This window comes from Zootoca vivipara, chromosome 9 (assembly GCF_963506605.1).
Source record: "Zootoca vivipara chromosome 9, rZooViv1.1, whole genome shotgun sequence".
Lineage (NCBI taxonomy): Eukaryota > Metazoa > Chordata > Lepidosauria > Squamata > Lacertidae > Zootoca > Zootoca vivipara.
Genome location: NC_083284.1, coordinates 15,528,420 through 15,553,471, shown reverse-complemented (window position 1 = coordinate 15,553,471; position 25,052 = coordinate 15,528,420). Strand labels below are relative to the sequence as shown.

The 25,052-nt window shown below is 42.5% G+C and overlaps 1 protein-coding gene across 5 annotated transcripts in view; it reads right to left on the bottom strand.

Moving 5' to 3' along the window:
* PKD2 (polycystin 2, transient receptor potential cation channel) overlaps nucleotides 1-14,826 on the bottom strand; it is a 28,244-nt gene extending 13,418 nt beyond the window's left edge. For 4 of the 5 annotated variants that reach the window (XM_060278436.1, XM_035112039.2, XM_060278437.1 and 1 more), the window contains exons 1-12: nucleotides 14,156-14,825; nucleotides 11,706-11,816; nucleotides 10,017-10,150; nucleotides 9,121-9,371; nucleotides 8,439-8,663; nucleotides 6,451-6,679; nucleotides 5,410-5,580; nucleotides 4,308-4,489; nucleotides 3,683-3,803; nucleotides 2,017-2,115; nucleotides 1,161-1,282; nucleotides 461-578 (exon numbers count right to left, since the gene is read on the bottom strand). In XM_060278436.1, coding sequence (XP_060134419.1) covers nucleotides 461-578; nucleotides 1,161-1,282; nucleotides 2,017-2,115; nucleotides 3,683-3,803; nucleotides 4,308-4,489; nucleotides 5,410-5,580; nucleotides 6,451-6,679; nucleotides 8,439-8,663; nucleotides 9,121-9,371; nucleotides 10,017-10,150; nucleotides 11,706-11,816; nucleotides 14,156-14,696 — 2,304 coding nt within the window. In that variant the 5' untranslated portion in view covers nucleotides 14,697-14,825. Of the gene's footprint in view, nucleotides 1-460; nucleotides 579-1,160; nucleotides 1,283-2,016; nucleotides 2,116-3,682; nucleotides 3,804-4,307; nucleotides 4,490-5,409; nucleotides 5,581-6,450; nucleotides 6,680-8,438; nucleotides 8,664-9,120; nucleotides 9,372-10,016; nucleotides 10,151-11,705; nucleotides 11,817-14,155 lie in introns of all 5 variants that reach the window. The other variant, XM_035112038.2, reaches the window with a different exon arrangement.
* Nucleotides 14,827-25,052: the final 10,226 nt, after the last annotated feature.

Here is a 25,052-nt window from a genome sequence, read left to right as displayed (position 1 = left end):
ATAACAAAGGCTATAAGGTTCGTAGGGCAGGCACAATATCAGAAATACACAAAACTCTCTTTCCTCCCGAGCTTGTTACAACCAGGGACCCATGCTTGCCACAAACTGAAATCCAAAATTCTGCCTAAGTGATTATTTGAGACAGCTTCCTGCAGCATTATTCCACATGTACTTTGTGTCTTGCCATTTTTACCTTCTTTATTCTGAAACCAACGATGGCATTTGTGGCTTGGCAAGGCCAAACATAAGGCATCGTTCTACTCTGCCTTGCACGGGTCTAACACCTCCACAAGCAGAATACAGTACAAATGGAGCAAGCAAAAATAAGATAAAACTGCTTCACTGAAAGCAAAAGCAGTAGCTTGGTTCATATAATCCAGACTTCTAATAGCGAATACAGATAAAAACAGTATTTGTTCATTTCAAGAAGTCGTCCCGTGGTATTTAAACCATAACTCACCCTCTCTTTTTCCAAATCATCTCTCATTTGCTGATGCTCCAGCTCAGTCAATTCCTGATCTCCATCTTGGTCATACTTTGTAAAGATGGCTTCAATCTCAGCATCAGTGTGTCCCCTTCTGGAAATAAAACACACACACAAACAAGCTTCAACAAAAGGTTGCCAAAGGATGCAGAGTAGGAGAAGTTAAACATTATGCATGAACAGACACAAATCAGCAAATACAGTTATATAACTGCTCCTTGTATCCATGATGTTATTTGCTATTGCTAGTACGTCTAAAATTGGCACTCCATACAAAAATATCCATTGGAAAAAGATCAAAATCCACCCTTCTCACAACAAAAGGTTGGTGAAATTAATTACTTCTTAATGCTCTATGTGGAAAGCAAGTTCAGGATGTTGAAAAGGCTACTCACCACCATTGTTCTTGAACTATGGTTACCAAGAGCCTTTTGCTGGGAGAGTACAGTGGACCCTCCCGATACGAACTTAATTCGTTCTGGGGTTCCGTCTGCAACCTGAAAAGTCCGTATCCAGAGGCGCCACTTCTGCACACTTGCAGCACAATAGAGCGCTTCTGCACATGCTTGTGCGGTGAAACCCAGAAGTATACACTTCTGGGTTTGCCGCATTCGCAAGCCGAATGATACGTAAGTAGAGGTACGACTGTATTACAGAGGAGGACAGTCAAACTTACCCCTTCAGGTCTTGCCGCAATTCATCAAAGTTCAATTTGCCTCCGCTTTGTCGCAGACTCTCTGAAATGTCATCAACTGGTGTTTTTTTAAGTTTTAATTTCACCATGGCTTTAGTGTAACCCTGAAATAGGAAATACAGTCCGTATATAGTCAAAGCTTTAAAACTTAGCAGCATATGCTAGAACTGTGTATTTTTTATGGATGCTTTCCTCTCACATTACCTTTGGTTGATGCACTGAGCCCCCTACTTCCACATCAGGTGATCAACTTGGGAACGTTTTGTGTGGCAAAATGCTTTCGAACTGGCCTGCGACCTGTACATTGCTGCTTTCTAGTCTACTGCTAAAGAGATCAATGACAATCTTCTTCAGCCGTTCTGTTTACTCACATGAAGATAATGACGTTCCAGGGTTCTAAAATGCAGGGAGGGCCTCCCCACTTCAGAAACTTGCCCTCCCACCTGTGGAGGACTGTAAAGGAGAGAGTGATGCACTGGATGGGGAAGAGACTATCAGCTCTCTCTACCAGAGATGGAAACCTTGGACCCTCTAGATGATGGACAGCTTCCATCATCCTTGATGGCTATACAGGTTAGAGTCGATGGGAGTTGAGAGTCCAACTGCTGAATGGCTACAAGTTCCTTATCCCTGACATGTCCTGGGAGCTGGATTCGGGTACCTTCTTCAAATATCAGCTGAAGCTCCATGTTCAAATATGATTAAAAAAAGGAATTGGTAAATTAATTTGCCAATCAGGAATTGGTAAATTAATTCGCTAACCATTCTGAAGGGGCTCTGAGCTCCTTCCTTGTGCTGTAAGGTCAAGGAAGCAAAAATATATGTTAAAGGTCTTCACCTTTCTTATAAGATCTGACAGTTCCATTTCAGATTTCTGCTGTGCCATATCCGATTTGACTTCAGAGTAGGTATCATTGATGATGGCCAAAAACATGTTCTGTTTAAGACAAAGTATTTTAAAATGCAGCTTGAAGAACAAACAAACCCTAAAGCCTTTGACTTCATTAAAATATAGTTACTGAGAGTATGCTAAGATTAAGTTTTGTAACTTTCAAGGAAAAAGACAAACTCTGTCCAAGTGAGAGGCAAGGGGAGCTGGAATAATGAGGGTAATTTGCAACAGCTCCATCAGAGCTAGTTGTTCCTTATCTTGTCCTCTCAAAAAGAGTGAACATGTCTTATTAGGATATAATATATAACCCTCTGGGGTCAAATGCAAAAGAAAAATAAAATTAGGCCAGGCTTGCTGCTCCCCCTCCCCCTTTCAACATCACCCACACTGACCAAGAGCAGTAGATGTATACTGTAAATGGCCCCGTGATCCTTGGATGAAGCATGGTGTATAAATATAGTAGATATAACAACAACAACAACAACAACAACAACAATAATGGACAACAACAACAACAACAACAGGCAGTTGCATTCATAGCCATAGCTCATTTCCACAAGGCTTTGTCTCAAAATAACAGCTCCTGAACTGATTTTAGTTTTGGGTTTATTTTGAGTTCAAACTGAGCTTGGGAAGAATGAATGCCTCTTGACCCACCTCAGTTGAAAAGTGCAAGAAGGACATGGACAATAGGGAGAGGCTGTCATCTCTATAAAGTGTATTTCACAATGCAATAATGGAATGCCGCTTGGACTACTGCAATGCGCTCTATGTGGGGCTACCGTTGAAGGTGACCTGGAAACTGCAATTAATCCAGAATGCGGCAGCTAGACTGGTGACTGGGAGCGGCCGCCGAGACCACATAACACCTAAGAGACCTACATTGGCTCCCACTATGTTTCCGAGCACAATTCAAAGTGTTGGTGTTGACCTTTAAAGCCCAAAACAGCCTCGGTCCTGTATACCTGAAGGAGCGTCTCCACCCCCTTCGTTTAGCCCGGACACTGAGATCCAGCGCCGAGGGCCTTCTGGCGGTTCCCTCACTGCAAGAAGCAAAGCTACAGGGAACCAGGCAGAGGGCCTTTTCGGTAGTGGCGCCCAAGGAGATAAACAACTACTTGACATTTAGAAAACACCTAAAGGCAGCCCTGTTTAGGGAAGTTTTTAATCTGTGATATTTTAATGTATTTTGCTATTTGTTGGAAGCCGCCCAGAGTGGTGGGGGAAACCCAGCCAGATGGGCGGGGTATAAATAAATGATGATAATAATAATAATAATAATAATAATAATAATAATAATAATGCAAAGCAGTCACAGTCTCACATTCCAGAAACTGAATAAGCTTGTAACAGATTGGGGCAGGATACTTGTGCCTGCACTTCCCCAGGGCCCCATGCACATACTGTCAAACCGTACAACTGTTACTTTTTGATAGTGTGGAATATATTATCATGTGGACATACACAACTCAGAAACTGCACACTGTTAAGGCCCTTTGAGTATTAGTCATATTGAAGTCCAGGAAAGATAATAAAACAAAACAAATAAAATTCAACTTGAGAGGATGACGACAATAAAACAAAAATGTCTATGAATAAAATGGTTACATACCAAAAGAATGAAGAACATAAAGAACACAAATGTAGTGAAATAAACTGGTCCCAAAACTCTGTTAGCTTCTTCAATCTCTGTAAAGTCAAAATCTCCCAAGAGGATGCGGAACTGAGTAAAACTTTAAAGAGAACAATGCAGTTTTAGCCAATAGTTGAGTAAGTCTCACAAAACTGATTCCCACCCCCTTTGTATTCTGGCAGTGGTCTACAACATTCTTTTCAACACAGACACAGGTGGCTGGTAGCAACTGCCTAAACAAGTCCAGCCACAATGCAAATATATCTGCAAATATTAAAGTATTTTATGGATTCTAAAAGTTCAGTTGGTCACAGTGTGGTGCTGATAATGCCAAGATTGCAGGTCTGATCCTTATATGGAACAGCTGCATATTCCCGCACTGCAGGGGTGGACTATATGACCCCCAGGGATCCCTTCCAACTCTACAATTCTAACTTTTGCATTAGGTCGGAGAAATTTGATACTAGAATTTTCAAAATCCACAAGAAAATCTTCACTAAGACAGAATTTTAGCAATGAATTTGTTGCAATCGATCTTCTGTGTCTGATAAGGACATTTGCTAAACCACTGACAGCCTTTTAAAGATTCTATTGTTGTACTTACACACTGTCCTGGAAGGTACTGAAATCATCAACTTGTGCACCAAACACAAGGTAAGCTAGCTGAGCATAGGCTATGAAAATGATGAAAAACATAATGGTAAACCCAAGAACATCTTTGGCACATCGCGACATCGTGGTAGATAACTGGCTCATTGTTCGGTTGAAGCTGATAAATTTAAAGAGCTGTCAAAGAACAGAAAAATATTTCATGAGCTGGGTAATTGAGAGTAGGAAACAGGGAGAAGAATTAGGCTGCTAAATACTGTAAACCACAAAAGAAGGAATATTAAACAATTCTGTAGGCTTGTTCAGACATATTGCCAAGCCACGCTTTGTACTAATCATAGACGGACTCCAATTCACAATGTGTGTTCCAGGCAAAAACACGCAAACCATGTTTTTTGTGGTTTTCTTCTTCTCCTTCCTTCTCTGTGATTCCCTGGATTCTATTCTAAACAATAGAAGCCAGTCAAACTTTGCAAACCATGGAGTGGTGCAGAGTCTATACCAAGCCCTTGTTTGCTGAACCTTTAAATCATGGATTCAGGTCCTGGTTTGTAAGACACTCACAAACCACAGTGGATTAGAGCGTATTGGTTCAAAAATTATGAAAAATGATATCTGACCCTTACAGCTGAACTATTTCAGAGTGTGGTATGACAGTACTGTAAAACAAAGTTCAAAGGAACTCTCTGCTAGGTAGCACAAGACACAAGTCTTGATGACACGAGTAGCAGAAAACAGTGTTGTAAGAAGTCACTTGGAAACGAGATTTATATTTAAATCTAATTTTCATATATTTTAATCATTCTTTCAAGGTAAAAAGCAGGTGGTCTAACCAACTGAGTTTTCTCTTCCTTTCTAGCAACAGCTTTCTCGGATCAACATTAGCTCTTAAAATATGAAGTTTCAAAAGCAACTTTGGATTTGATGGATTTTGCCCTTGGTTTCGAATGCTCTCTTTCCTGCTATGAGTCTTATGGCAGGGTAGGGTGGATGTAAATTGATTTATCAAAATAACAAATACAAATTCCCTTAAAAAGATATTAATATATGGGATGAAATGCCTTCATTCACCTGAATATCAGTTAAGCATGAGTTACCTTAATCCAGACGAAAAACATGGTGACAGCTGCAATATTGTTGAACTGTGTTTGCCAGTATGCTAAAGGTTCAAAATTTGGGAAGTTATTTTGATTTTCCAGCAGCTCCTTCAGTAACCTATCCACAGCAGATGTTCGATATATATTAATTCCTATAGCTGCCACCGATAGCTGAGTGCGGAAAAAGAGTACATAAATTGTCACAGAGGAGGCGCTGCGACTACTCTAGAGTAATGACTCTCCAAACCGTTGCCTTTTCATGCTTTTATTGTGTGCAGGCTATTTACAGTGCTAGGGCTGTACAGGATACATGTTCTCAGTCTAGGTCAGAACCCTGGAATGGCGATTCCCGCGTTTTCTTCCAACATAAGAGTCTGGGCACCCCAAATCTCCTTCCGCGTTTCCTCCTGCGTAATTCCGGAACCGGAGGGGAAAAGGGTCTCCTTTCCATGTTTTCCTTCTCCCCCCTTTCCCCCGCTCTCTCTTCCTCTCTCACGTGCAACAGAGGCTCTGCTATCCTGCCAGAGTCCTGTCCCCTACTTCCTCCTCCCCCACTGGACTCTTCCTCCCCCCCCCCGCTAGCTCCGCTGCTATTGGACGAACTGCTCCTCAAGATGGGCGGGGGCTCTCTGTACTGTTTTCCCCTCACATAAATATGGAAAATGCATCTTAAAAGAGCATAAGAAGAGCCTGTAACTCTTGTCCAGAAATCTTGTGAGACATAGAACTGCCAAGTCTTGCAATATCTCCCCCTCTCCCATTTCTATGGGATAACTAGAACTCAACCATCATGACAGCTCACCTTAGAGGTTTTCTTTCCCAGCAAGATGCAGCTGGGGGCAGCTACAGAAGCAGTGCACTGGAAGAGCAGATAGGCACACTGCCTCCTCATGCACAGGGGACTCACTAGAGAAATTACCCAAGGTCTGTGCCCATTAGAACTAGTGATTCAGCCCACTCTTCACATCAATCCACAACCACTTCTCCCAAAAGACAGCAGTGCGGCTATTGAAAGATTTGTAGCCCTTAGATCTCACTTACCACGATAATGAGAACATCAAGACAATTCCAAAGACTCCTGAAATAAAAGAGTCTGTGCATGTGAATTTCCAGGATTTCCTCCACCATGTAATAAAGAATAAAAAGACAAAAGACAATTTCGCAGGCAGCCAGGAAGAAGTCAAAAGTGGAAATGTAGTGGATCAACTTTACAGGCTGGAATTGCCAAGATGTAAGGAGACCTCCTGTTGGTGGGAACTCCACCAATAACCTACATTTTAAAAATAAATACATGTATAATTAATTCACCTTGTTATTAGTAGCAATTTGTTGTTTTATTGCTCAGGAATCCACCTGAAAGTATTTTTATACTGAAAGGAAATTAATTTTATAATAAATAAATGTTTGAAAGACAAGGCTTGGAAACAAACCAAAATGCAAGCAAGCAAGCTATATAAAGGTAAAGGACCCGTGGATGGTTGAGTCCAGTCAAAGGCGACTATGGGGTTGTGGCGCTCATCTCGCTTTCAGGCTGAGGGTAATGGGGCCAGCATGAGTAAACACCTTCTGTCGCAACGGAACACCATGTCGGAAACCAAAGTGCATGGAAACGCTGTTTACCTTCCCATCATAGCAGTACCATCTACTTACACTGGCATGCTTTCGAACTGCTAGGTTGGCAGGAGCTAGGACAGAGCTATGGAAGCTCACTCAGTTGCAGGGATTCAAACCACCAACCTTCTGATCGGCAAGCCCAAGAGGCTCAGTGGTTTAGACCACAGCGCCACCTGCATATCATGCATTAATTTATTAAAATTTACAACCCACTCTTCAGTGTTCACCCATCCCAGAACAAGAAACATTAAAACACTACAGTAAAATACCCTTTTATTTAAATATAACTTAATGCAAAACAGAGTAACATCATCCATTTTATTGTTTTAATATTTTTTAAAAAGAATTTTTCTGCGCCGCCCTTGAGTATGCTGTACAGGAAATTATTTACAAACTAAACAAACTAAAAGGAGTGTTAGCGCCATTTAAAAGTTAACAAGGATGTTATCAATAAGAATTCCTACAGAAGTCCTAATGTTTTCATGAGTTTTAATCATTTTAAAAACTCCCTGTAAATGACTCTTTAATGCAATTTAAAATGAAGGTCTAGACTCTCATTTTACATGAATGCTCTTCATGCACGTGTATATGGGTCTGTATATCTACTGTATATAAAATTACAACATACACAGCTGTGTGGGAGGTGAAAGATGTGAACTCAGACCTCACTTTAATAAAGGAGGGTTGCTCAAATGCACCTCTTCAATTTGCATGTGAAAAAAGCTGGAAGCATTTGAACTCACTGGACTCAACTGTTCTTCAAATGTCATAAAGTAACTTCTTTTAAAAAAATGACTGATAACATTTCATTTTATGTCCCCTTAATAAAATTCAAGGCACAATTAACTCTTCAGTGTTCCTGCCAATGTGTTTGCACCATGCCACTTTTCGGCTTCTCCCCGCCCCAGTGAGCAGCGGTGAATTCACCTGCTGAGAGGTCAGAAATGCCATTCACTACTGCATACAGTGGTACCTTGACTTACGAATGACTCGACAACCGAATTTTTCGACTTACGAATGGGGCAAATGGCCGCACGCTTACGTATTTCTCGACATCCAAACGGAAACCCTGGCAGTTTTAGATAGGGTTTTTTCGACTTACGAATTTTTAGATGGGGCTGCTTCGACTTACAATTTTTTCCATTTCCAATGCATTCCTATGGGAAATCGCGTTTCCAATGGCGCTTTTCGACTTATGAATTTTTCAACCTACGAAGGTGCCTTCGGAACGGATTAAATTTGTAAGTCGAGGCACCACTGTATATAGTTTGGCTCTAGTTTTCATTGATTTCAATGGTAATTACTTCTGAATAAATATGCACAGGTGCTCTAAAACTACACAGTGAAAGTAGACAGTACCATCTGCTTCATATTTATAAAGGCTGTGTTCCAGCATCCAACAATTCTAGACTTACCTGATAATGCAGAAGAGATTGATGTTTGCATTGTACACCGAAAAATCTATAAATGTTGCCCGTGTGCCTCTATCAAGCCACAAGCTGTTCTTAAGGCCAAGAATTAATGCAGATGACTCCTCTCTGCTTCTGGACAGATCCTGATAATAGCCAGCTCCACTGTAAGTTGCAAGCAACCCCCAATGGCTGCTTCCATTCAGATCTTTTTCATTGGTATAAATCCAACTGAAATGCAAACGGAAAAGACACACTGAAGAAATTCTTTTCATGCATGTCTACTACTTTGCAGGAAAACCTAACTGTAAACTCTTAGGATTAAAAATTGACACAGAGGGAGGAAATTCCCTCTCAGCCTTTTCTCTCTCCGTCAAAATTAAACTGTTGTGGCAGACATGGATGCATCTGAACTATTCAGGAAGGCAGTCCCCCCCCCCCAAATTTACATAGGCTGTTTATACGTTAGCAGACACAAATTAGTGGTTATGCGATCTCAGGTAAAATAGTGCTTTTATAGGGCCTACAGCACAGATTGAATGAAATCCAACCAAGTCCCTCCACCAAAAGAACACACCCCATTTGTGAGATGGATTCCCCCCTTCACCCTACAGCCTCCTGCATTCCCCCCCCCAAATCTGCTGCAGATTGCTAGAGCTGGCTATATTTATGTGAGAAAAATACATACGCGGTTCCATTGCGAGGCCCGAACGGTGCAGTGTCCTCATTACTCACAGAGTAAACATCAAAACAGTCTTTAATTTCATCTTTTAAATCTTCAGGTATTGAACACGTGCCATTCCTCACTTTCAGCTGTCGAATGCGAGGCACTCCCAAAAGCAGGTTCTCATGGTAGATAAAACTCCTGTTCTCTGCCACGGTTCTGTTGTTGTACCACATCTCCCAGTACAGGCCATCTAGCAAAGGACCCTCAGTGAACTGAGACAGAATGCAGTTTCAGGGAAATTAACTCTTGCTAAGATTCTGCAGATTGTTTTTTTTTTAAGATACAATTTTATCACTGAATAATGTTTTAGAATAACATTATAGTATAACAATTGTTACCATTACAGTAATTGTTACCATTACTGTGTATATCTGTTCATACTATAGAAAACTACTCCTGTTGATGGCAAGAACTGTTCCCAGGCTATCCAAAGAGAAGCTTTTGTTTTATCCCAACTAACCCCACCCCACCATCCCACTATATATAAGGGTCTGGTGACTTCTGTTTCAGTGTATCTGAAGAAGTGTGCATGCACACGAAAGCTTATACCATGAACAAACTTAGTTGGTCTCTAAGGTGCTACTGGACAATTTTTTTCGACTGTGTCGGACCAACACGGCTACCTACCTGAATCTTATCCAAGCTAAGTCATCATTGTGCCACAAGAAATAAGAAGGTGAAGTAGTAGTAGTTTCATAACTGGCTTCTTTGAAAGGCTGGATTAAATCATCCTGCTAAATCACACATACCTTTCAACACTGCAATAGACTACTATTGCCTTTATTTATTTTTCTGAAAACACATCATGTACATATTATTTGAATATATTCCTGCTCAAAAACCAAATTCCACAGTACCTTCCAGAAGTCTTCCATTGTAGATAAAGTTTTAAAATTGGTCTTCTCCAATTTTGACACGGGTGTGTCTAGAAAGAGCTGTGACATCACCCTTGTGTAGTAGTACATATTCAAACTCACCATCCCATACGACACTGTAAACGCGAGTTGGAAGGGGGGGGAGTCAAAATGGGTTTTTTTAAAAAACAACAACAACAACATGCAACCCATCATACAACCATCAAACATTATTTTTTTAGGCTGTGTTATGAACACAGTTTAATTCAAACAGTCTACGATTTACCTAGCAGACTCCAATGGGGTCTGGGTCTGATCCTATACTGATTCAGGAACGGGGGGGGGGGGGAGTGCCCACAATCTTGTTGGAACCTGCCCGATTTCATGCTCCACCCAAATAAATGTGCTATAGCATCAGTGGCCCCATTACAGAAAGCCCTTGAGTATTGTAGCTTTCATCCTTTTTGACCCACCATTGAACTCAACCCTCATCATGGAATCTACCTTTTGACTATTTTTCTGCGCAAGTCCATCTTTGTCCTTCTCTTTCTAGTACTCTCCTCTTTCTCCTGTCCTTTAAAACATTTAAACAAAAGGAAGAAAATGGTGGTGCTGCTGCTTATGTAACCCATTTTAGATCTTGTCACAACCTTGTTTCGAGCCCCTAACTGCTGGCTGAAAGAATACATATTTGATTCCTCCAAATATCTGAACCACAAGCAAATCTAAAAATTGCTCTAATAATTCAAACAAAACGGTCCATACGATCCAAAAATGTTTCTTGCCTATATATCTTTTTTAAAAGGGAAAAGGATGGCAACTTCACAATTTCAACGAAATTGCTTTGGTCAGCAATGCACTTCATCATAGCTGTCAAGTTCTCCCTTTTTTAAAAGGAAATTCCCTTATGCTGAATAGGCTTCCCCGCAAGAAAAGGGAAAACTTGACAGCTATGCATTTCATACAAATTCACATCTGGTTAATCAGCTGCCTAAGCTGCTGATATTGATAGCCTCTAACAGCAATAAACTTCATAGAAAGCCTGCATTGTAGAACAACAGAGTGCTCTCAGAATATTTTGTGTTTCTTTAGGAAGCAAAGCATATATGAGCTTGCACCAGACATGCTCCGAAAGGGAAGAGACTAATAACTTGCCAGTAGCATCTTCTTCACTGTACACATAATGCTCTGTTTTGTTGATTTCCACTAGTGAAGAGAGGAAAACAACTCTAAAGTTGTATTAATGAAGATATGGCTTATGAAATATTGTTCTTGACACTCAAAATTATTCCTTATTCCTTTTTTTTAAACACCTTATCACAAGTAAGGAACTGAACCCAATACAGAACTTCAATTTTGTTAGTGGCAGTCTTTCTTTTGCAAAATCATCATATCACCTGCAATTGAATTTTGATAGCACCATTTAAGGCTCTCTTTTTCCATAAAAGAATGAACATTCATGAATTGTCAAGACAGGTTGCACATGTGCTATTTCTTTTCTAGGACTATTAACCATGTAGAGCAGAGTCTTACAGCTGATTAACTAATTTTAGGAGCAATGCCACTCCATGGTCTCGAAAGAGGAATGCTTTAAAAACAACAACCCACTAGAACTATGTTGAATTTACCTGTTAAGCATCAGAGTGGTCATTACTAGTTATCATGTTAAAGTGATAGCAAGAGTCTACTTACGGAAAGACAAGACCAGGAGAAAAATCAAGTACGTGATCAGTTCTCGTAAAACACTTTTCAGATATCTCTCTCTGGTTGTGGTTTCTTCCATTAGGGTAGTACCCCACAGACCTTGAAAAAGAAGCATAAGAAAACCTTAAGAAATGTAACATACTGACATGTATAACTGTGCCTATACAATCAGGTCAAAGTGTGCATTTGATTTTAATTTGATATATAAACTCTGGCATTCATTTCCCGCCTACACAAACTACCAGATCTACCATATATTGCTTTAACATAGACCACAGTGCCACCTGCGTCCCATAACCTGCTATAGTTAAGCTTGTAACCAAGTCTTGTTTACCTGTTTACCTGACTCTACTTTCCAGTGGCTCAATGTCAAATTTTAGTATGTAAGCTCCTTTGCATAGCTGCCAAGTTTTCGCGAGGAAGCCTATTCAGCATAAGGGAAAATCCCTTTAAAAAAGGGATAGCTTGGCAGCTATGCCTTTGAACAAGGTCATTTCCCCTTTCATAGTCTGTAAAGTGCCCAGCCCACAGAGGACTATATAAAGAATACATTAATCCAAACAAAAATGGGGGGAGTGAAACATGGAACAAATTGCTTATGCAAGCTCATGTCACAACAAACCAGCAAATATATGTCACAGCACTGTTTGCTTTTTTTGGTGCTATGGGCTAAGATGGCACTCCTTCTGGAATTTGTAGCTAGATGGTTATCCTGAACTGGAACAAACGAGCAAATACTGGTTGACTAGGCAACAGAAAGCTTGAAATGTACTCTGACGAAGCTGCAGTTCGCAAAACTTGGCAGGGTGCGGGTTGTTGTTTTTTTTAAAAAAAATCAAACACATTGCTTTTCTGCTGTTTTTTTAAAATGTCTCCTTGTCAAAAAAAACAACTTAACAATCTTGTATAAACAACTTTACAATATTGTATAAGCCATATTGCATGTGGTTTTTAACGGGGTACTGATTCCTAAGGATTTGGAAATCATGCTGTTTGTGCCACTGCAGTTCTGCATGTACATTTGCCAGCTTGGAGTCCAAAGTAAAATGTCTACATTTTTTGAGGAGGCTGCCATCTAACACAGCGTTTCTCAACCGCTGTTCCGCGGCACACTAGTGTGCCGCGAGACGCTGGCTGGTGTGCCGCGACGTGCGGCAACGAGAAGGGCGATTTGCATTGTCACGTGCCTGGCGGCAGCCAATATATAACACTACCCCGCCAGAAAGCAATATTTCTCCTCCTCTTTCCCAAAGCTCAGTGCAAACGAGCCTGGTGGTCGCCAATACACAGTGCTAACCCGCCGGAAAGCAATATTTGGCAAGTGTTTCTTACAGTCATAATTATAATATAGGGCGGCACAGAGTTAATTTTTTTAACTTTTTAAATGGTGGTGTGCCTCGTGATTTTTTTCACGGAACAAGTGTGCAGTGGCCCAAAAAAGGTTGAGAAACACTGATCTAACATCATTCCTGTAGCTTTAGATTTTCTCTTAGGAACTTGAACAACTTTAATATTTTCTTTTAAAGTAGCCTAGCCTGCAAGAAGTCTTCAGCACAGGGCGAGAAATCTTTTTCTTCCCAAACCCATGTGCTTTTCTAGTCAAATACCGGTATGCCTACTGGTTGCATGAAGAAAAAAAACTTGTAAAAAAAAACTTGTTCGAAAACAATACACACAATGTATCCCACATCAGATGCAAACAGAGCAGAGAAAAGTTAACTGATTTGCTTGGTTTTCCCCATTATAACTACAGTACAGTACAGTAAAGGTAAAGGTAAAGGGACCCCTGACCATTAGGTCCAGTCGTGACCGACTGGGGTTGCACGCTCATCTCGCATTATTGGCCGAGGGAGCCGGCGTATAGCTTCCAGGTCATGTGGCCAGCATGACAACGCCGCTTCTGGCAAACCAGAGCAGCACATGAAAACGCCGTTTACCTTCCCGCTGTAGCGGTTCCTATTTATCTACTTGCATTTTGACGTGCTTTCGAACTGCTAGGTTGGCAGGAGCTGGGACCAAGCAACGGGAGCTCACCCCGTCACAGGGATTCGAACCGCCGACCTTCTGATCAGCAAGCCCTAGGCTCAGTGGTTTAACCACAGCGCAGTTTGGCCCAAAACGTTACAACTTTTTGTGACAGATTAGCTAGATGGATGAAGGAAAGGTCTGACTGGATTGAAAGCAGCTTCCTGGGCTACTAATAAAAAAAAGCATTACGGTAGTAGCAGGAGACAATGAGGTGGGAGGAGGGCCTGTGGCCAACAAGGGAATCAAAGGTGTGCTAAAGGTGGGGAAGGAGATTGCAGAGGAGCTGAATGGATTATTTGCATCTGTCTTCACAGCAGAAGACTCGCGAGTAACATAAAAGCCATAAGGTGAGGCAGGAGAGATGCGAGCCGGGAAGGGCGACGGAAGGGCCAGGCCGGGCGGCCACTCACCTCGCAGGCGGTGCGCCATCCCTTTGGCCCAGGCGAGGCGGCGAGGCGGCGGCGGCTGCTCGGCGACCTCCTCGCCCGCCTCCTCGTGAGGGAAACGCGGCGTGGGCGTTGGGGCGCCTCCGGAGGAACAAGGCCGCTGGCCTTCGCCTTCCCCTCCGCCCTCCTCTTCTTCGCCGCGCCGCCTGCGCCTCCGCTGCCTCCCGCTCTCGGCGGGCCCTCCTGGGCGTCGGGCGTCGGGCTCCGAGGGCGAAGGCGCCCCTCCTCGGCCCCACTCCACCACGCCCATCTGCAACACGGGCCCCGCCGCCGCGCTCCCGCCAGCCGCCCTGGCCTCCTCCTCGGGCTCGAAGCCCGGGTTGTCCCGGCTCCAGGCCTGCCTCGAGCAAGACGAGAGCGGCGGCGACGGCGAGCAAGAAGAAGGAGGAGGAGGAGAAGGAGAAGACGACGCGCCGACAACGACGCCGCTGCTGCTGCCCGGCGGGTCCCGCAGCCGCCCCAGCTCCAGATGCTCCAGGCCGCCGGGAGGGCAAAGTCCCGCCATGGCCCTCCGACCCTGGACGAAGGCCTCCGCCTCCGCCTCAGAAATTTTCTCTCAGGCCGGCCGAGTAACGGCGCGGGAAGGGAGCGCCTTCGCCTTCTCCACCGCCCGCCTTCCAGCCCCCCATCCCCGCCCACAGCGCGCCGCCTCGCAGGGGGAAGCGGACACGGCCGGGCTGCGTGTGCCTCTTGGCCGGGAAGCTGCGGGGAGGGGAAGAGCTGCGCTCCCCAGACAGCCCAGAGCTCCTGCGGCTCCTTCCGAATCTAACTGGGGTTTGTTTTGTTTTTGTCCCTCTTTTTTGCAGCTTCAGCTGCTGCTGACACAACCCCGTCCTTGCCTCCGATTAGGATGGTAGACTTGGAAAGGGATCCCCCGGAGGTCCTCTAGTCCAGGGATCTCCAACTTCCTAGAGACTGCGATCTACTCCCACTAAAAAAAACTGGCAGTGATCTACCCATTGTATTGACCAAAGTTGTTGAGCTTTTTTTTTGGGGGGGGAAGTATTGATCAGAGTTGTTGAGCTTTTGGGGGGGCGGAGAGAAAGGCCAGAAGTTGTTGGGATTTTGGGGGGAGGAAGACCCAAAATGGTTGAGTTTTTGTTTTGTTTTTTGGGGTGACTGACCAGGATCATGCATTCGACCAGGGATGGCCCGCAATCAACCAGTAGATCGTGATAGACCTGTTGGACATCCCTGCTCTAGTCTGTTAGAGGAATTCTAAGGTCTCAGATATAGAATTAAGTTTTAATAATTGCACAAGGTGAATACACACACACACATAGGTATATAAACCACATGTCTAAAACAGTAAAGGGACCCCTGACCATTAGGTCCAGTCGTGACCGACTCTGGGGTTGCGGCGCTCATCTCGCGTTATTGGCAGAGGGAGCCGGCGTACAGCTTCCAGGTCATGTGGCCAGCATGACAAAGCTGCTTCTGGCGAACCAGAGCAGCACACGGAAACATCATTTACCTTCCTGCTGGAGCGGTCCCTATTTATCTACTTGCACTTTGAGGTGCTTTAGAACTGCTAGGTTGGCAGGAGCTGGGACCGAGCAACGGGAGCTCACCCCGTCGCAGGGATTCGAACCGCCGACCTGATCGGCAAGCCCTAGGCACTGTTGTTTAACCCACAGCGCCCCCATCTAAAACAGTACAGGAGAGCAATTCAAAATCCATCTTGGCTCTCCCTAAATACATTAAATCAGTGGTTCCCAACCTTTCTTGGCCTATGCCCCACCTAAGCATCTCTAAAATCCTGATGTCCCCCTCTGTGGCATATAATTCTTATTATTCAAAAAGTGAACTATTCACGTGGAGGAAGCCTAAAAAGGCCATTCACTGTTAATCATTCATTCTTGAATTGCCCCCCCCCCCAATCGAATTTCCCCCCTGTGGGGTGTGTGCCCCATGTTAGGAACCACACTCTCAATATTTCCTCTGCTTCTTTAATCCCCCTTGCCTGAGAACAGGTAGGCAGATAGTAATCAGGGGAAGTTCTTGAAGGGTATTCTCCTACCGTGTTTCCCCTTTTTTAAGACGTAGTCATTATATAAGCCATAGCAGGATTTCTAAGCAATTGCGCGATACAAGCCATACCCCGAAAATAAGACATACTGATAGACCCTTCACCCAGTAGCAATAACCCCCCTCCCGCCAGCCAACCCCCCCTTAAAAATATCTCCATTTTGCTGTCGCTCCACAGACACGTATTTCCTTTAAAAGCTTGTAAAAATGCACTGAAGAGCCGTAGCTGCTGGCTGCCGAAGCCTCGTGACCTCCGTGAGCGCGTCTGTCTCTCTCTCTCCCCCCGCCCCCTGCGTCTCTCTCTCTCTCTCTCTCTCACACACACACACACACACAGAGAGAGAGAGAGCACCCACCTCTCGCTTCCCCCCACCTTTCCCTTCCATTCTATGCGCCCACCCCTGAGTTGCCTGTTGATTTCCTCTTGACGGGAGAGGGGCGATTGAATGCAAAGGCTGTTTTCCCTTTAAGGGAGAGATCTCCGTGTGCGCGTCTGTGTCCTCTGTCTCTCTGTCTCTCTCTCTCTCTCTCTCACACACACACAGAACCCACCTCTCGCTTCCCTCCACCTTTCCCTTCCATTCTATGCGTCCACCCATGAGTTGCCTGTTGATTTCCTCTTGACGGGAGAGGAGCGATTGAATGCAAAGGCTGTTTTCCCTTTAAGGGAGAGATCTCCGTGTGCGCGTCTGTGTCTCTCTGTCTCTCTGTCTCTCTGTCTCTCTCTCACACACACACACAGAACCCACCTCTCGCTTCCCTCCACCTTTCCCTTCCATTCTATGCGTCCACCCATGAGTTGCCTGTTGATTTCCTCTTGACGGCAGTCTCCTGTGTCTGATTGTTGTCTCCTTGCAGCCTTCCTTTCTACCTTATGCTTGCTTGTCTGTGGAGCTGCCCCTTTAAGGATTTGTAAGTAGTCTGGATCGCAGTCCTTGCCTTGGGGACTTTTTTTAAAAAATTAAGGACTTTTTCCTTCTTGCTGTTTGTGAGCACAAAAGTTAAACTGCCGGTCCTAGCTTCCTTTACCCACAAAATTTTACCTTGCTAGCTCAATTGCTTCTTAATTGCTACCATTTACCAAGTCAGCAATCTTAATTGCTGTTTAGCTGGCTTCTTTGTTCTCAGCAGGTAGCTTCTTTGCTATCAGTGATAGCACTACAAAGTTCTGGTTACAGGTAGGTAGCCGTGTTGGTCTGGGTCGAAGTAAAATAAAAAAATTCCTTCAGTAGCACCTTAAAGACTCATACCAAAATAAAACTTAGTTGGTCTTTAAGGTGCTACTGAAGGATTTTTTTTATTTTAGCACTACAAAGTGTTACATTGTTGGAACTTAAGTCTTGGGCAGCTGGCTAGTAGAGATCCTTATTTGCTTTACTATAGGCTACTGCTAGGACTGTATCACACAGATAGATTCCATTATACTGGTTTAGATTTAAGAAGCTCCAGTGTAGCAGATTGCTATTAAGTGAGTCCCCACATCAGAGGAGAGAGAGAGCAGCCCTTTGCGAACATCCCAGGGCTGGGGAGAGAGGGCTGGGCCAGGGACGCACACCTCCCTTCCCTCAGACTCATAATAAAAATACGAGTAAGACATCCCACCAAAAATAAGCCACCCTGTGGTTTTTTGAGAAAAAAAAGTAATAAGACGGTGTCTTAAAAAAGGGGAAACACGGTATATCTATGAAGCTCCTTTGTATGAATTGTCATTATTTGCCCAGATGTTCTGCATTGAGGGATGTCTGATAGGCATCCTGATTATCTTATCAAATGCTAATGTTTTGTGTAAACAGTGTCTGGAACTATGAAAAGCTTGTTAAATCCTCAGGAATATCACATCTTGGCCCCCGCCTGAGCCACAGTAACCCCACCTTATGTGTGATATAATTTCTGACTGTACAGTACAGGGGGTGTCCTTCTCCACGCCAAAATGCAAACCCTTAAAAGAGATGTTTCTTCTTGGTTCTGGGTCTCTCTTGCCTCCTTCCTAGGATGGGAGGAAATTCTGTCGCAACAGAAAAATAAATATCTGCCTTGTTTCCCTGCATCCTGCCTCCATCTATTCATCTTTGACCGATCATGGACTTAGGGGACTCAGTCCCTTGGGGAGTTGGGCAGCAAAAGCCAACCACCCCTATTTTTTCTATATCAAGTCCAACCCCCTGCTATGCGGGGATCTCAACTAAAGCATCCATAGCAGATGGCTATCCAACCTCTGCTTAGAATCCTCCAAAGGAGAGGCCACAAGCTCCCAAGGAAGAGACTGTTAATAAAAAAGGGTCCAATTTAACTAACTTCCTTTCATGTTTCTTATGTGCGATGTTTTCCGTTAATGCCAAGTCCCACATTCTTTAGTCCTCAGTTTCAATAGATGGTTCTTGGCCTGCTGGTTGGTGGGTTTTTTGTGGGTTTTTTTTAAACAGACCAACATGGCTGAGTGTGTTTTGGTGTACTTTGGAAAATAGACGACACCACTCATTTAGACAACATTTTATTTCAAGTCTTAAAATCATTAAACGTGAATCACATAGAAGAATATCTGTGTTTTTCTTTTTCTTCTTACTTTTTATGATGAAAATTAGAATGAACTATGCCCAGAAAGGCTTGCATTGCTATAGTGGAAATGAGAACTAATAGCCTTCAATTTGTTTATATAACAAAGCTTGTTGTATTTGAATCTTTACTAACTGAAATCAAACTCATTCTTGTATACACTTGAAAATAAATGTTGATATGAAAACAAGTTTCCCATCTGCCTAGCTGAGAAAAAGAATATTACTGATTTGTGTCCACATTTTAATGTTAATCTTCCTTGCTTTGAAAGGAATTTCATTGTCAATGCTAGGCAGTTTCAAGGACCTCTGATGATAGTAGTTATTTTAGAGGCACAGGTTTCATATTAGACTTTTACACTTCAAACTTCAGCTTCCACACTGTCCTGGAAATCCCCTAGGAAATCTGCTGATGGTTCACTTTCATCAGAGACCTGTAAAAAATATAATAAAATTACCGTATTGGCCTCAATATAAGCCACATTCCCCCCAACCCCCCCCCAAAAATTCTGACAGTGAAAAGTTAAAGAATTTATAGGATTCTATGAAATCCTCAGATACTGACTTACACATACAATCATGCAATCAATGAAACTGCTATGATGGCACACAAGGCAAGAAATGAGCACCTCTCCTAAAACCAATGGTTGAACGACTGGAATGCATTTACTGCTAATAAATTAGTTAACACGAAGAGCGTGAAGATTTAGAAGCTGTGACCCACCAGTTGAAGCCTGACGGGCTAAAATCTACCTGGAGTAGATTTTAAATCTCGCTCCTAGAATTTCTAAATTTGCCTTATTTGTTATAGCAGTTATCACTGAGATACCCAGTGTGTGTGTATGCTTAAAGCAGTCATTTAAAATCTTAGGATACTTAAATTTGTGCTTCTGTAGGTAATAATACTTTTATCTCAAAAAGCTAAAACCAGCAGAGGGCTAAACTTTAGCCACACTGACTATGGACATTCCTTACAGCCAATGCCAAAGGGATGCTTATAATGAACTAATTGAAGCAGAGTTACATTTCTATGTTGTAATTTTTACCTGTTGCTCAGCAACGTTAATGTTTTCTTCTGCCGGAGCTTGCAGTTCTTTAACAGCAGGACGGTTTTCAGCATCCTGAGCATAGAAAAAGAACCAAAATCTGCATTTTCTCCACCACATCAGAGCAGAACTTAATAAAAGCAACAGAGGGTCATGGTTTATCTAGCCACAGCTGGAAGAGCACAGGTTCTTGTCTCTGCTCTATGGGGAATCATTCTTAAAACCAGTGCTATTTTTCTAGAAAAAGGGGGTGCCGGAACTCACCATGAATGCCTCCCCTGTTATCTTACAAGGGCAATGGTGGCCACCGGAGAGGTGCCAGTGAATTCCGGCTGAAAAACCCCCCCTGCTTACAACTTGGGTAGGACCCTTTTTACTTCAAAAAAAATGTGATAAAAGACATCATTAGAAGAAACATAAATGGCAATATTTAACGGAGTATCCAACCTAAAACCGATGAAAGCATAATTAAAGTTGCTAATATGTAAGGAAAGGGAAAGTTTCAACTTTGTCCGAAGCAGGTGAATTCTGAGAATCGGGAGTGCAGAAAGTCAGTTTCTCCTTGCAAAAGCACAATTTTCTGATTAAAAATGATTTATGTGGAAAGGTCCCCTATTTTGATTGATTGCATCACTGCTTAGATGACAAATGTGTCCATACATCTAGTTCAGTGTGTAGTGTACTGTAGTAAAGCCACTTCCGCGCCTGCGACAGAGGTGGGGTTGTGGGCTGCCCGACTGAACCATCGCGTAGGGGCTGCGAGCTCAGCCCCTACGCGATGGTAGATTCCCGTCTGCGTCACCCCCCGACCAGCCAATGAGGTCGGTCGGGGTGGGGCCAACGATTTAAAGAGCTCTGCAGGCGGGAAAAGCTCCCTCTTTCTACTCCAAAATCTTCATTTGTCATCATGCAATGTATCAAGTTGTCCGTAAGTCTGATCTATTAGATGTTGTAAATTCTTGATAAGTAAGGGGGAACCTGTGGCCTTCCAGAAGTTGTTGGATTCCAATTCCCATCAGGCCCAACAGCAAGGTCAATGGTCAAGGATGATGGGAATTGTAGTCCAACAGCAGCAGGAAGGCCACAGATTCACCATCCTGGCTCTAGATGCTCCAACTATTTTACTGCAAAAAAATTTTTTTTTAATAAGGTGCTGGAAGAAATGTAAATGAAAATACTGAAAGTAGTGTGTCACCTAAAGACATTTAAAGCATAATGGAAGCTGCTTCTAATTAACAATGAAAGGGGAAAGTTCCAAGTTTATTAAATGCTGCCATCCATCATACCTCTTGGTCAACCTCTGTCAAGTCCGAAGCAGGTGAGTTCTGAAAATGAAGAGTGTGGAAAGTCTTATTTCTCCTGACAAGTGCACAATTTTCTGATTAAAAAAAGATTTGTTTGAAAAGGGCTCCCATTTGGACTGATTGCTCTTAGATTTCTGCATCACTGCCTAGATATGGCCCACATCAGCAAGTCATAAGATGACAGCAAGGAAAGGTCTTGCCATAGCTATTGCTTCAAAGATTCTTTGGTTTGTTTGTTATCATGTCAGAAGTCATAACTCCACCAGTGATGACCCTGAAGACCTTGTGGATACTTCTGCGTTTCTCCAGATAGTCCACTGGCAAAGAAACTTCACATACCTGAGAAGCTTCTGCAGGAGAATGCAGTTGTTTGAAAGCAGGTTGACTTTCAGCACCCTGAATCGTAGGGGGGGGGGGGAGGAACAAAAATCCGTATTCAAAACTGAAAGTTTTCCATTTGTAATGCTCTCTCCACCACACAATTGGGCAACTTCATAAAAGCAACAGAGAGCTGTCCCATTCATAATGTGTCTTATCTTATACTGTACTTGTCCTCATGTAAAGTGTGAACTGTCCCATAAGATTGGTGTATTAACTATTCTGGACTCTAGATAAGGAATAGGGAACCTGTGGCTCTCCAGATGTTGTTGGATTTTAACTCCCATCAGGCCCAGCATCTGCATCAATGGTAAAGGATGATGGGAATTGTGGTCCAACCACAACATGAGGCCAACAGGTTCTTATGCCTGCCGTAGATGAAAACATTCCGACAACTCGTGACCAAACATTTAAAATTAAAAAATGTTATTAAAAAACAGCATCGGAAGAAACATAAATGATATTATTGGAAGAGGGTCTTTCCTAAAAACAATCAAAGCATAATGGAAGCTGCTTATAATTAACTAAGAAAGGGGAAAGTTCCAATTTTATTAAGGGTTGCCGTCTTACCTCTTGGTCAACCTCTGTCAAGTCCAAAGGAGGTAAATTCTGAAAATCAAGAGTGTGGCAAGTCACATTTCTCCTGACAACAGCACAATTGTCCAATTAAAAAAAGATTTATGTGAAAATGCCCCCATTTGGGCAGATTTTTCTTAGATTTCTGAATCAATGCTTAGGTGGTGAGAGAGGGCAGGTGTGTCTACACTTCTACAGCAGTTCAGAATGTAGTGTAGTAACAAACAGCACAATCCTAAACATGTCCACTCAGAAGCAAAGCCCTATTGAATACAGTATGGCTTACTCCCAGGTCAATGGGGTCAGGATTGCAGCCATTGTAGCTATCATATCAGCAAATAACTCCTATCAATAGCAAAGAAAGGTATTGCCATATTTCCTCATATCACTGCTCATGTTATTGCTCCCAATATATTTATGTTTTGTTATCGTCAGTGCCGATAAATATAAGACTATATTTGTTCCTAAATTTTTGAAGTTTAAAATAAGGGGTCGTCTTATACACCGGGGCGTGTTATACACAGAAAAATACAGTTTTTACACTTCCCAGGCAATATAATTTGTAAACTCAATGTGTTTTTTTTAAGAATAACATTACAACTTCATTTTCCAAAATAATAATAATGCTTATTCCATGAAAGGTTTACACAGTTCAGCTATTGTAAAAGTTTTTCAGTGTTAATTTTAACATTTATGCATTTTTAAAAACCACAATGGTATTTAACAATAGTATCTTATGTCCTTTGGAGGAGAAATTGTGAATTGCAGCATTTTAAATACCTGCCATATCCTTGGCTTCAATCAATTTTGTTTATAACACTTTCCCATTTTCTTCTAGTCGTGGGGGTGGGGGATTGGAAGGGGCCTCACAAGTGGAGTAGCCTTGGCCCCCTCTTCATCTAAATCTGGCCCTGGTTATCTTGTTAGAAGTCGTAATTCTACCAATGACGACCCTGAACCTTGTGGATACTCCCTTGCTATATTTCTCCAGGGAGTTCAACAGCAAAGAAACTTTGCATACCTGAGAATCTTTTGCTGGAGCTTGCAGTTGTTTGACAGCAGGACGGTTTTCGGCATCCTGAGCATAGAAAAAGAACCAAAAACACAGAGAAAACATGTAGCCTGGAAAGTCATATTTCTCCTGACAACGGCACAATTGTCTGATTGAAAATGATTTATGTGAAAAGGGCTCCATTTGGACTGGATTACCTTTAGATTTCTGCATCAATGCTTACCGTGTTTCTCCAAAAATAAGACACCGTCTTATATTTATTTTTCCTCAAAAAAGCACACTATGGCTTATTTTCAGAGGATGTCTTATATTTTTCCTCCTCCTGCCGCGGCAGGTATTGCTGCTGCACCTATCACTATGTCTTATTTTCGGGGTATGGCTTATATTCCTTGAATGCTTAAAAATCCTGCTGTGGCTTATTTTATGACTACGTCTTAAAATATGAGAAACAGGGTAGGTCTACACTTCTATTTCAGAATGTAGTGCAGAAACAAACAGCACAATTTGTAAGACTGCCCACTCAGAAGTAAGCTCTACTGAATGCAGTGTGACTTACTCCCAGGTTAATGGTGTCAGGATTGGAGCCTCCGTAGTTGTCACATATGGGCCACACCAGCAATTAAATCCTATGCATAGCAAGGAAAAATCTGGCTGTATTTCCTCATATTAATGGTCAAGTTATTGCCTCGATTTTATTTTATATTTTTTGTTATCATGTTAGGAGTCATAATTCCTGACCCTGAACCTTGTAGATGCTTTCCTGCTATATTTCTCCAGAGAGTTCAACAGCAAAGAAACTTTACATACCTGAGAATCTTCTGCTAGAGCATCCTGAGCCTAAAAAAAGAACCCAAAATTGTATTCAGAATGAAACTTTTCAATTCGTAATGTTCTCTCCACCACATAAGAGTGGAACTTAATAAAAGTAACAGAGGGTCATGATTTGGGGGGGGGGATGTTTACAACTCAGGTAGGAACTATTTTACTTCAAAAAATGCAAAGAAAATGAAACACTAGAAGAAACATAAATGGTAATACTGAAAGGGGTATCCGACCTAAAACCGATGAAAGCATAATGAAGCTGCTAATAATTAAACAATAAAAGACAAACATTTGACTTTTATTCTGCCATCTCACCTCCTGGTCATCTTCTCTCATGTCCAAAGCGAGTGACGTCTGAAAGTCAAGAATGTGGGAAGTCATATATCTCCTGGTGAAAGCACAATATTCTCATTGGAACATTATTTGTGGACCCCTGTTTGGACTGATTGTTCTTAGTTTTCTGCACCACTGCTTAGGTGGTGAAAGATGGCAGATGATTCCACACTTCTTGTTCCGTATGCTGTGTAGCAACAAACAGCACAATCCGAACCATGTCCACTCAGACGTAAGCCCTATTGAATTCAACAGGCCTTACTCTCAAGTAAGTGGGGTCAGGGTTGCAGTGTTATCACATATGGCTATCATATATGGCCCACATCAACAATAAAATCGTATCCATAGCAAGGAGAAATCTAGCCATAATTCCTTAGACTGTTGGTCAAGTGATAATATTTGTTTTGTATTCAAGTTAGAATTCATTATTCCACCAATAATGACATTTTCCTGCTACATTTCTTTGGGCAGTTTAATGACCATGACACTACATACCAGAACAGCGTTTTTCAGATTCTTGAAAGCAGGTTGATTTTCAGCATCCGATTCCTGAGCCACAGAAAGAGAACCAAAATCAGTATTCAAAAATGAAACTTTTCAGCTGCTAAAGCTCTTCCCCCCCACAAGACTGTAACTTCATTACAGAAACAAAGGGCTCTCCCAGTCATAATTTATATTTTCTGCAAAAGGTTGTCTTTCCCACTGTAGTTCACCAGGGAGGAAGCGTTCTGCGCCAGTTTACAGAGCATGCTTTGAGGTTCTGCATTATACTGCTGAATATAGGGATAAATCTCAGCAGTTCATTGAACA